General features: G+C 40.2%; 1 protein-coding gene across 1 annotated transcript in view; it reads left to right on the forward strand.

Moving 5' to 3' along the window:
* Positions 1–3,125: 3,125 nt before the first annotated feature.
* Positions 3,126–13,416, forward strand: part of LOC308076997 (uncharacterized protein) — a 61,181-nt gene continuing 50,890 nt past the window's right edge. Inside the window, exons 1-2 of the mRNA XM_080417526.1 lie at positions 3,126–3,249; positions 12,934–13,252. Of these exons, the coding sequence (XP_080273652.1) occupies positions 13,168–13,252 (85 nt within the window). The 5' untranslated portion in view covers positions 3,126–3,249; positions 12,934–13,167. The remainder of the gene's footprint in view (positions 3,250–12,933; positions 13,253–13,416) is intronic.

Consider the following 13,416-nt stretch of genomic DNA (forward strand, 5'->3'; position numbering starts at 1 on the left):
GCCAATATCAGTATGCATGTGAGTGAATACATATAGTGGTCAAGCAGAAAAAGGTCAATCCTATAAAACTTGCAATTAATTACAATGATACAACTTCTGAATGAGACAACTGTTTTTCTGAGGAATATTTTTGAATTTCAGGCAGTTTAATCAAGTGGCTTTCACCCTGTTGTATCAGACCATCACTGGACCTCGCAGTGAACAATCTGTTTTGTATAGCTGTTATTCCACAGTTTTGTAAGGTCTACTATGGTTTCAGGATCGTCATGAATCTATGAGTGGGATCTTTCACATTCCCTTCAATGATAGACAAAGTATTCACACTATAATAGCACAGAAAATAGCAGATCTACAAGCTCGCAACCTGAGCCACTGTTCAACCAATTATACATCAACAAAACTGTCACTAGGACTATTTATCAAGACACAGATGCCCCATTTACACCAGTTATTACTATTAACATGCAATGTTTATCTGAATACCCAGATAACGGGAAATGTATGATAATAAATGCATATAGTGATGTGACTGTGGTCGGATAGCCAGCCTACTACTGTATTCATTGCCATCAGATCTGTAATTCTGTTTTAGAGGTCTGGCGCACACATCAACATGTGATCTCAGCCAGAGTGAGTCAGACAGGTCGAATATGCTCCATAGTCACAAAGCATGTGGCCTGGAAGCTTATATGTAATGTGCATATGAAAATGAAACTAAATAGGCCTACAGCAAAGTACGAAATGGTTAAATATTGTTCAACATTAGTCAAATGATTTATAGCTCCAATTATACTGAATTTGAATCATTTGCCAAGGGTCAAATCCTAGATTGTCAGTCACTGCTATATGATAGCAAATTCCTAAGTTGACATAACTGGTGTATGTTATATTTACATTTGAAAAGGCTGAAGAACAAGTTCTATGATAATGGGTAATAGGCATATTATGGAACAGTAATCAAAAGGCAGTACACATAGTAGAATACTTCTGAATATTATGTTAAATATACAAATTAATAATAAAAATTAATAACAACATTTTTACTTTTAAAAGTAGTCTCACAAAAAGAACCCTTTAAACCTACATAAAATGCATTTTACTTTGACATAGTCATGATATATGGTTGTTCAGTAGGAATAGTTATCCGATTTTGATCATTATAATACTTCTTCCTCTAGCGTCTTGTTGTTCTTCTTCTTTATGACCTAACTTATTATTTAACCACTTAAGCCCTATACTTGGTTGGACGACAAATAGCCAAAATAGCCAATTTACAAGCTCGCAAGCTTACATCTGCTAATAAAATAATTTGCCCAAAATAGGGACGCCAGGGTAAATTATAGGTTACATTTGACCCCCTTTCAACTTTAACACAACGGCCGAGTGGGGTCATGTTGCATACTTTATGAAACCTTTTGACTGCAGTGTGTCCTGTTTTTATAATGGAGAACAGTATTTTATGGTTATCACAGAAAATATGGGCCCAAGTGAACTTTGAGCCTGTAGTTCAGTTGGCAGTACTGCCCTTGTGTGATAACGGATTAGGGAAAACAAAAACAAAACAATACAGACAGGATGAAGAGTAGACTATACTCTACTGTCCTGTAGACCCGGAATTGACATAATTTTACCATTACAAAAGAACAGAAAAACATGTTCTTCAAGCTTGTGGTGAAATAAAAAAAACAGACAAAATTCTTCAAAATCTTTTAAAATGTGCAAATAGGAAATGGTGATTCCAAATATTGAGTTTGCAGGAAATCCAATAAGCTAATGTCATATGGCATATCAAACTTATAATTTGTTATTCAGGGAGAAGTCATCTGTAAAAAAAGTAGGAAAAAAATAAGCAAATGTTGTCACTATGAAACACCAACAGGGGGCGATGGTTGCTTTCAGTTCACTATATTATGTGGTTATGTTACCAAACTCTGTGTGTGTGTGTGTGTGTGTGTGTGTGTGTGTGTGTGTGTGTGTGTGTGTGTGTGTGTGTGTGTGTGTGTGTGTGTGTGTGTGTGTGTGTGTGTGTGTGTGTGTGTGTGTGTGTGTGTGTGCTGGGGGTGTGTGTGCTGGGGCAGCGACTGTCAGCAGTCAGTGGTGGAAAGTAACTGCGTACATTTACTCAAGTACTATACCTTTTGAGGTATTTTTTACTTTACTGGAGTATTTCCAATTTTCTGTACTTTTACTTCTACTCCACTACATCGCAGAGGCAAATATTATACTTTTACTCCACTACAATTATTTGAAAACTGTAGTTACTATAGATGTATTATTACAAAACATACAGTAATCACGTCAGCCCTATTAGCCTATACATTTTGCCATTGAAAATAACCGATCTACAAGCTCACAATGTGTCGCATTGCGACGCATTGTGAGCTTGTAGATCTGCTATTTTCAAAAGATTTATTAAGGTTAAAATAATTGGCTTGGCAACAGAATTTCCCTTGCGGGATGTGTGTCACTGTGTCAGTGGTGGAAATTAACTAAGTACATTTACTTAAGTACTGTACTTAAGTACAATCTTGAGGTATTTGTACTTTACTTGAGCATTTCCAATTTTCCAATACTTTTCCCTCTACTCCTCTACATCTCGGATCAAAATATTTTTACTTTTACACCATTTATTTTAAAACTTTAGTTATAGTTACTTTGTAGATTTTGATTATTATTACAAAACATGCATTACCCACTTCAGCCCTATACATTTTGGCTATTTTCAAAATACTTTTATACATTTGAAAACTTGAAATGGGACATTCTGCATAATGAGTAGGCCTACCTTCTACTTTTGGTACTTTAAGTACATTTTGATACTAATACTTTTGCTTGATACTTTTACTGAAGTAAAAAATGTGAGTACTATTTCCACCACTTCTGTCTGTCTGTCTGTCTGTCTGTCTGTCTGTCTGCCTGCCTGCCTGCCTGCCTGCCTGCCTGCCTGCCTGCCTGCCTGCCTGTCTGTCTAATCGGTGTAATCCATCTATCTGTCTTTCTTCATAAAAAACAAAAAACAAACTCATTCATGTATTTCCCTCCAGTCATGGACAGGAGGGGCAGAGTCTCCACTTGGAACATGCAACGTCACAGCCTCCTCTAGGCTCCTATAAAGACCTGCTGCCTGGCACTGCCTGACATGCTTCCATGTGCCTTTGACTCCCTCTACAGACCATAAGGAGAATAGTACTTCTTCACTTCATAGCACACTTCACTTCATCAATGCCACCTTCAAGCTGAATCATAAAGGTACAGTAATATTCCCTTATTGTCAGTGGTGTAAAGTAACTAAGTATATTTGCTCAAGTACTGTACTTATGTATGATTGTGAGGTATTTTGACTTTAGTGGAGTATTTCCAAATTTCAGTACTTCTACTTCTACTCTGCTACATCTCAGAGGCAAATATTGTACTTTTTAATCCAATTTCTCTTTTACCACAATTATTGGACAACTTTAGTTACTGGTACTTAACTTTGTAGATTTTTATTATTATTGCTAAACATATTAACCACTTCAGCCCTATACATTTCGGCTATTTGAAAATAGCCAATCTACAAGAGCTTGTAGATCTGCTATTTTCAAAAGATTTGTATACATTTGAAAACTTGTGAAATGGGACATTCTGCATAATGAGCACTTTCTTCTTTTGGTACTTTAAGTACATTTGTATACCAATACTTTTGTAAAAAAATACCAGTAAAATTTGAATTCCAGACTTTTACTTGTAGCGTATTTCTACATTGCAGTATTGGTACTTTAAGTAAAGAATTTGAGTAGTTTTTCCACCACTAGGGGTGTAAGTTAAAGTGACTGGTGCTATGATAAACTTCAGCTTAAAAGCTATAGGTCAGGTTTATTAAATACAAATGTGATAGTAACTTAAAAGGTTAAACATATTTAGGCCAAATTTCAATAATATAATACAAATTGGCACAGCACTTTCCAAGGCATCTTGGTTTGTTTCAGTGTAGAGTTCAGCAGGGTTCTTCTTATGTCTACTAATTCATATTTGGTCAAAGTTAAGCTGTGTTGTTTTGCTCACAGGTGCAAGTTTGTGACATTGATGGTTTGACTTTAAACCATTCAGGTATAAAATGACTGCTGTACAAATATGACTGTCAATGAAAGAACTCAAACACTGAGAGAATTGTTTCTAATCTAGATCTGACACCATTCTGTCTAAAATGTGGCAGCAAATTGGTGCCTTATTTGAAATATTTCTGAATATTTAGGATCCTTTTTTGCAGAGAAATATAAAATAGCCTGGCCCAAAGCAGATGTCATGTTGTAACATTTGGTGTCTTATTTGTGATAGTAAAAAATAAGCATTATAATAAAAAAGATATAATATTATAATTATCATAATAGAAATATACAATAAACATGCATCTGTGTACACAATGCACAGTAACAGTCTTGATTTATCTCTGAGAGTGTAGAAATGGTAGCATACTCAGGATTTATTTGTAGATGTAATGAATCAGTTATATTCCCAGTAACTCAATATATTTTAATATAAATTATGTGCTGAAAACAGAGAGAATGTTGTGTTTGCATATTTTATAGATATAGTTGTGTATCATAACTTACCTTAATGTCACTCCCACTAGCTAAAGTGAAAAGTGTACAATGTGATGTAACTGCCATCTAATGCCATGTTTTATAGAGTTCAAACATGGCTACCGGTATGCATATTTGTCTCTGTTCATGTTCGAGCGTGGCATTTGGTGTAAAGTGTGTCCAGGGAGCAGCTCTATGCTAAATATACAAGTGTATACATCTGTGTGATTATGGGTTATCTGGGTCCTTCGCTGAACACACACTTTCTCTTCACCGCTCCTCCCTCTCTCTCTCTCTCTCTCCCTCTCTCTCTCTCTCTCTCTCTCTCTCTCTCTCTCTCTCTCTCTCTCTCTCTCTCTCTCTCTCTCTCTCTGTCTCTCTCTCTCTCTCCCCTTCACTCTTTCTGTCTCTCTGTCTCTTTTTTCTGCCTCTCTCTTCTGTCGCTCTCAGTCACTGCCTGGCTCAGATATAATTATACGTCCTGCACAGATGCGCATGCTTTCCAGTAATTGCTGAACTTTTTTTTTTTTACTGCGAGTCGGTGCAGTAACCGACCACATCTGAATGAAGTTGAGAGAAAGGTTCCAAGCTGACAGAGAACACTGAGGAATGGAGCTAGGATGAGAGATGAAAAGCCACTGGCACGGATGCCTTCCCCTATACTGTTGAGATATTCTATTCTTATTCTCTTCACTACATTCTTACAGAATTCCTACTATAAGTGCAGATCAGTCCCTGAGGCCTTCCTCTGCATGCCTGTTTGGACTGCAGAGGAAGATGTGTTAGATCATATGTGTTAGACAAACTGAAGCAGTTCACTTATAGAAATGTGACATAGGCTAAGTTACTGTTAGGTGTTTATACTTTATATAGGCTACATATAAGCTATACTCTCTGAGAAAATAACAACTCATTGCAATAATGGTTTGTTCCTCCTCCTGGTCCATGATGACATTCATATGTACAGAATTACAGAGAGGACACAAACGGTAGAACTATGATAGAAGGACTAGTAACGCTATACTATTACACCCTGCATTAATCACCACTTGCATTAATTATTAGTATAACATCTCCTTCTCAGCTTACCCACTGTCTCCTACACTGTCTCCCTCTCAACTTTCCTCAGCTTTCTTACTCTGTCTCTCCTGCACTGTCTCCCTCTCAGCTTTCCTACTGTCTGCCTCTCCTATGATGTCTTACCTTGTATGTCTCATCTTAAAGCTGAAATAATAACATTGAATAACTAGAAAATGTGCTCCTCGGAGCTCAAGTCTCCGCCAGCAGACCCGTGCTATTTTAATCAAACGGCTTTGCCGTAGGGATATCTGAATTTGATCTTTGACTTGTTGTGCTTCCAACATGTACTGAGCTGCCAGGAGATAGTCTATATCTTTAGCAAAACGGCCATCACAATGCAAAAGGCGTTGGTTAAAATATTTTCTGTGTGTGATGTTTTTTGCTCTTTCTGTTTTTAAACCACCGCGGCCATAAGGGTACTTTGATGGGTTTGCCAACTCTTCAAACTTGTCGTCTTGGTAGAATGCGCGTGGTTTTTGGTGTTCTGCAGGGGCGACTGAATATGTAGTCATCTAAAAAAAAATCTTCTTGAAGCAATGTGATTAGCTGCTTCTTCAGTTTGTGTGATCTCAGCATTGTGTGATCTCAGCTGTGATCTCTGTTTGTACTGGAAAGTACTGTTCCTGTCTAAGCTATTTATATATTTATATTACATATTGTGATGTCACGTGAAACTTGACCAATGTTAGGTGTTCTCAGAGGGACACACACACGCACGGACGGACGGACGGGTGATTTGTACTGGAAGGTACTGTTCCAATCAAGACTGATTGATCCTGTCTTACCTCACTTCAAAAACATAATGGCTTTTTGAAGTGACACACCTATTTATATGGTTTTATTTCGTCATGCGTCCCTCTAGCCAATCAAAAGCATTGGTGTCAACATATTGTCACGTGTCACGTGGAGCTTGACCAATGTTAGCTTGGCTAGGGGGGGGGGACACACAGCGGGACGAAGCGAAAACATACTCTCCGCCTCCGGCGGAGACATCCCCAAACATTTAAATATCATAATCTATATACTGTAGCTTAAAACATATCTACCAGCTAATTTATTTAAATTTGGATGTGCGTCAAAGCACATCAGTTTGTATCTACAAACATACACTACATACCTGTATACATGTTTATAGTATATTAGACCCTCCAGAAAAACGCGGGCAAAAATCCTTGATTATGCGGGCTAAAACTCTTGATTATGCGGGCTAAAACTCTTGATTATGCGGCCTAAAACTCTTGATTATGCGGGCTAAAACTCTTGATTATGCGGGCTAAAACTCTTGATCATGCGAGCTAAAATCCTTGATTTTGCGATGAAATATGCAGTTTTTTATTTTATGCGGTGAAATTGCGGGAAGTTGCGAAATATGCGGAAAGTTGAGAAATATGCGGCAACATGCGAAATATTGAAATATTGTAGATGACTTGGCCAGTTAGCCAGCGTGAATCATCCAAACTAGTTCCACTTTCATTCACCAAAATGGTATAATGTATGCACACCATAGCTATGCTGTATTAGACTCACACTTTCTCTTCACTGCTCCTCCCTCTTTCTCTCCCTCCCCCCCTCTCTCTCTCTCTCTCTCTCTCTCTACTCTGTTAAAATAATAAACATTACTTGTTGCCCTCTAGTGGTCAAAAACTACTTATTGCAGCTTCAATGAAGAACAAATACTAAGATACCAGGACGACCCTGTCTATTTAAATACTACTGTATTACCAGCTAGGCTACACATCATGATTAATCCCTAGATAAGAGCTCTGTGAATTCATTCTGTTCTTCACCAACATCTAGAGTAGAAGAATAGTAGGCCACATTAACTCTAACTTAAACTAAGTGCTACAAGGATTTGGTAAGATTTGTTGATCTTGAATGGCATACTCTAGGCCAGTGGTTCTCAAAGTGGTATACAAGGACCATCAGGGTTCCTTGAGGCTTGAGGGGGTTCCAAATAGACCCTCACAGGGCTGAGGGTGTACGCTCTGAGTGTACACATGGAACCAAATGGACAGATCCATAGGGGTCCATTTGATTCCATTTGTGCACTCAGCGTTATGGGGGTCCTTGAATTAAAAAAAAAAGTTTGAGAGCCACTGCTCGAGGTAGCACAGGTCCTGAGCTGGGTTCCAACATACAACAGCCATTTTGTGGTGCCACAGATTGAAAGCCCATTAACTTTTCCAATAGAGATTTCCGAAAATATTTATATAAACTATTTTAAGCCTGCAACCAAGCCATCCAGGCTCAAGGTGAATCATGACCATACAACATTTGATTCTGTGTTGAATATTTAATTATATGATATTGTTGCTCTCGGGCAGAAACTCAATTTTGACGCTTTTGCATTTTTGTCCCATCTGTGTGTCAAAACATATTGAACCAATGGAAAGTATTAAAAAGCGCTTCTGACAGAACCAGCTAACTCCATTGGATCCTCAAACTTTCTGCTAAACCAGCTAACTCCACCAAAGGTAGGTGGAGTTAGCTGGTTTTGCTGACTCCAGGCTCCACCCCTTTTTGACCTCCAACCTCATTGTGAGCTTTGAGGTCCATTCAGCTGTTCTTATCAATGATGAACAAAACCTCCTAACTCCACTTTTTGTTTTGTTTTTGTAATTTCCTGAAAAATAAACATTTTGGAGTTAGCTGGTTTCTGCCCGACAGCAGAGATATACTATATTAATAAATACCCTTTGTTTTGCTGTTTTCAAATATTGTTTGACACAGAATGATAATATGCCCTGCTATACCCTATACGCATTAAATAGCCAATTTAGCCAGCAGGGAGCCACGCATGGCTTGTTTGTTTGCTTGAACTGTAACACACAAAATGTTTAGTGTTTGTTTACAAAGAAAACCTTACTATTCGCAGCACCTTGATGAGACTGATGAACAAGCCCTTAATAAAGAGCCAACATGCATTCACTCATCCATAGAACTGTAGCTCCCTAACGAGGCCATGTGAGTGATATTGATACAGGCGGTTTTGTGGAGCACACCGATGGGCAACAAAACGTACTGTAACATGAGAGAGGAGTTCTGCTTCATTTCCCACCTTGCCACATGCCACAATTGTAATCGCGTGAGTAATTTAGTAATATGCCGTTTAAACATGTAATAAATAAAAGAGTGAGGCAGAGCGGAAACAGCAGATGGAGGGAGGAATACATGAGCTCACAGTGGAGGAGATGAATTGAGGAGATCGTTCTGCTTGTGTACTGAGTTGACATATCGTTAGCCTCATAGCATGATTGCCTAAGTCATATGTTGAAGGTTTTCAGGAAAGAAGAAATGACTCAAATTAAGCCCCAAAAAAAGAACTTTTTGACTTAGGCTATTCAAAAAGTGCCTATAAGTCAACACACTCAAAAGTGAAAGTGATTAAGTGTGTCTGATTTATAAATATTGAACCAATTACAAAAGAGCTTACTGACTAAATAATAACTACATTGGAGATAAAGTGAACCTCTGTTCACGTTGCACTCTGGTGAAACTCCTCATTGTCAGGTGACATTATGTGTCTGGTGACTCCATGTGCATCAGAGGAGACGTGTGGTTGTCTAGATTAAATGTCTACACCCGTCCACAGACCAACAAGTAGGGTTTGGCAGATACAGGGACCACAGTACACAATTGGCAACGTCCTACATTGGGCAGAAAATTGAAAATAAAGTTGTAAAAAACAACAGTGGTTTTCACATGGACCACCATGAGTATTATTTAATTCTGCTTGAGTAATATTTAAGTCAAGTATCAGTACATCTACTCTACAGCAGCAGCAGCATGAGACAACGCAGCAAATGAGCAATGCAAACTTCCCTCTTTAAACAGGGCACTCTGTGTGTGACGGGTTGAGAATAGAAGCACGGGGCTTTATTTAACATGCCTCCCCCCTTTTGCGCTCCCTTTACTGGCTTCCGGTAGCTGCCCTCACCCAGTACAAAACACGGGTGATAGCCTACAATGCAATCAAGGGCATGGCACATACCCCATACCTTCAGGACATGATCTAACCCCACACCCCTTCCCACTCGCTTAGATCAGCTGACGCAGGAAGTCTGTTTGTCCCTTCCCTAAAACATCCTGGACAACGCTCAGTACACGTCCTAGATCCTTCTCCCTCCTGTCCCCCAAACTGTGTTATGAACTCCCACTTGCAGTTAGTTTACATTTTTAGAACTACAGACCCACTCCCAATTTTCCACCACAATCTGAAAACACGTTCACCTCTTCAGACTACACCAAACCCCCAGCACTCTTCTTCCCTTTGCCTATATATCCCCTCTTAATGTGTTTTTGATAGATGCTATTACTATATTATATTTGCTTGTACACAAATGCTAGATAGCATGTTGTTTAGACAGATGCTAGGTGTGATGTTTATACTGTACCTAGGTACACTAGTTTATTTGCGTTTGAAGCACTAAATTGCTCTCTTTGCACTCCATTTACGTGAACATTTTCCCTGACACATAATGACTGGGGTTCATGCCATTTACTCTGATCTCGCACTTGTTAAGTCGCTCTGGACGAGAGCATCTGTTAAATGCCTAAATTATGATAGGCTCTATGCACAGCAGCCATATTGGAAAGAAATTGGGCCTCGTCCTTACTTCCTTCACAGGTGTTACCAATGATTCTAATGAAGGCTCTGTTCCATTTAGTGTAGCACAGTGGTTCTCAAACCTTTTAGTTTCAAGGACCCCCATAAGTCTGAGAGTGTACAAATGGAACCAAATGGACCCGGTCCATTTGGTTCCATTTGTACACTCAGAGTTACACACTCGTAAGGGGCCATTTGGAACCCCCTCAAGGAACCATGAGGGTATCTGGTTCACACTTTGAGACCCACTGGTGTAGCAGTGTTTGCAGTGAGCCAACATGAACAATATCAGCACCCTGACTCTGTGCGACCAGAATGGAACAGAGCCTTCATTAATATCATTGGTAACACCTGTGAAGAAGAAGAGGCCCAATTTCTTTCCAATATGGCTGCTGTGCATAGAGCCTATTGTTCAGTCAGTGAAGTAACAATACCTCTATTAGCGTATTATTTACAGTACAGTAATTACTTGAGTATTGTTTACGTAACAGTAATCGAGTGTCACGCATGAAATATGCAGAGCAAGTTCAGTCAGTAAACATAGTTACTGGATGCCAACCATTGGCTCCACGCTTCTATTCTGAACCAATCACATGTGTACTTCACTAATAGGAAGTCTGTGTTGTTCATTTGCTGGTCTCATCCTGCCCTTCTAGGAACTGCTGCACATCCTCCACTACCTCTTCTAGCTGTGATTTACTTTTATGTACTACTGTATGGGGGGATTCAGAAGGCCCTATTTGGAAGAGGGAGATGTAGCGTGCTCCCTCAAGAGTATTGTTACATCCCCATCTAGGGGAAAAGGGGATGCAACATAAAGTGGGTTTTTGTTTTAGAACTTAAGATATTGACATAAATTAAAGACACACGGAGCAACTCAAGGAAATGAACAATCATCCTAAACCTAACCTTGAGTTTTATGTGCATGTGTGGGTGGACAGCATTACTGCAAATGCTGCCAGAGATCACAGGTGTTCACAGGTCAAATGGTTAAATAGTCTTCTCCAGTCTTCTCCACCCAATCACCAGAAGCAGTGGTGATTGGCAGCCAGTAATCAGGCGATGGTCAGCACCTGGAAGTGAACCCTCACACTCACACATAATTCCATACAAACACTGACATTAACCCACACACACACACGGCCACACAACCTCTACTCCATACTCACACACGTAACAGTATCTAAAAGCAGATCCATCCATCCATCACCAAACCAAATAAATGTATTGTTCGTTCATTAAAAATAGTTTAATTCAGTGTGTGAGTTGACCTGACTGAACTGGTTTCTCATGACATCCCCGACATTGATGTCTCCCAGGCAGCTGTAGTTTTTGTCTTGTGTGTGTTTTGGTGAACTCTGCCTAAAAGCGGGAGTTCCTCTTAACCTCTTTCAGCCTACCATCCATATTTTGGCACTCATAGTGAAAATAGCAGCACTAGCTTGTAGATTGGCTATTTTCGCTTGTCATCGTACGATGAAGTACCGTACAGGGCTTAAGTGGTTGCCTGCTGCAGTATGTTTAGAGTCATGTTGTGGCCATTGCAGCCTTGCGGTTGGTGCAAGCATGTTTTTCACAGTGAAATCAAAGCAGTAAGCTTTCTACATAAAACGCAGGCTGCATGTCCTACGGGACAACCACCCTCACCAAATCCCTTTAACAGGGGCAGAGTGAGAGATGTGGGAAGCGTGGCGAGGGAAAAGAGGCACTGGTATTGATGAAAGACAGGGAAACAGGGAGAGATGCGGCGGTTTGACCGAGTGTCACGCTTGTGTTGCCCAAACTGCCATTGTAACGACTTCAGCAGTCTGACGCACGCTGTTTTATTTACGACAATTTTATGGACTGGCTGCTGGAGCTGGGAGTGAGAATCGCTGACACAGTGCACACACACTAGCACCACACGCATGCACATGTACCACACACACACACACACACAGACACACACGCACGCACGCACGCACACGCACACACACAACAAATGCGCATAGTTGCAGATGCTGCGTGCGTGCGTGTGAGAGAGAGACAGAGAGAGGATTGTTCATAAAGGTCTTAACAATTGACTCATTATTATTATCATATCACAATACATGAACACAAAACGTTGTATATTACTTACTCAATATCTGTCTGAATTTGGCGGTCAAGGGTAAAAAAGGTCAATTATTGAGTAACATTGTCATACTGTATGTACTGCAACTTCTGAACTATTCCTTATAGAGACTGATTGTATCTGAAAGCTTGTCTTAAGCCATTTGAGATCCTGAGCACTTGCTTTCCTTTTTTTGATATTTTTAAAAAGATTTTTTGGGGGGCTTCTCTGCCTTTTATTTATAGTACATAGTGGAGATTTACAGGAAACAGGGGGAGAGAGACGTGGAGTGACACGCAGCAAAGGTCGTCGGGATTGGGATTCAAACTCGTGCCACGCTGTCAGGCTATATTAGAGCCTATACGTGGTATGCGCATGGACCGCTAGGCCAGCGGGCGCCCCCGCTTTGTTTTGTTTTGGTTTGGTTTGCTTCCACATGCACTGTCATCCCAGTCAACCAGGGTCCAATCCCTCACCGTGACTTACGGTAAATAAAGCTGTTATCTCGGAGACAGAAATAACACCAAGGAAGAACGTTGATTGATATGTTTTGATATTTCAAAGTGCTCCCTTGAACTGTCTGTTGGCTTCAGGTGTTGTCCTGCAAAGTTGAGGTCGGGAAGGACAGCACAACAACAGGACAACAAACAGGACAGCACAGCACAGCACACCACAGACGAGACAGGAGAGCGCGGCACAGCACAGCACAGCACAGCACAGCACAGCACAGCACAGCACAGCACAGCACAGCACAGCACAGCACAGCACAGCACAGCAGAGCAGAGCACAGGGCAGTGTGTGTTGCTATAGAACCTGGCCGTAGAGTCATGTTGCTGTGGTCTGTCCGCTGTCTCATCCTGTTCCTACTGATGAACTGTCTCCACGCCGTCGAAGACGAAGACATTAGAGCCGGTAAGCACAGCTGTCATGGACATCCTAAAAGTATGAATAACAGCATGCAGGTTTAGCCTTGACAAAGCTCATGCTTTTTTTTCAGATGCATGTTTATCATGTTATCAAAAATGGCTATCATTAATGAAACATGGAATAATGGCATTTGTGGTAGGAGAAATCAC

The sequence above is a fragment of the Gymnoscopelus braueri genome (assembly GCF_963280865.1).
Source record: "Gymnoscopelus braueri genome assembly, chromosome: 21".
NCBI classification, from domain to species: Eukaryota; Metazoa; Chordata; class Actinopteri; order Myctophiformes; family Myctophidae; genus Gymnoscopelus; species Gymnoscopelus braueri.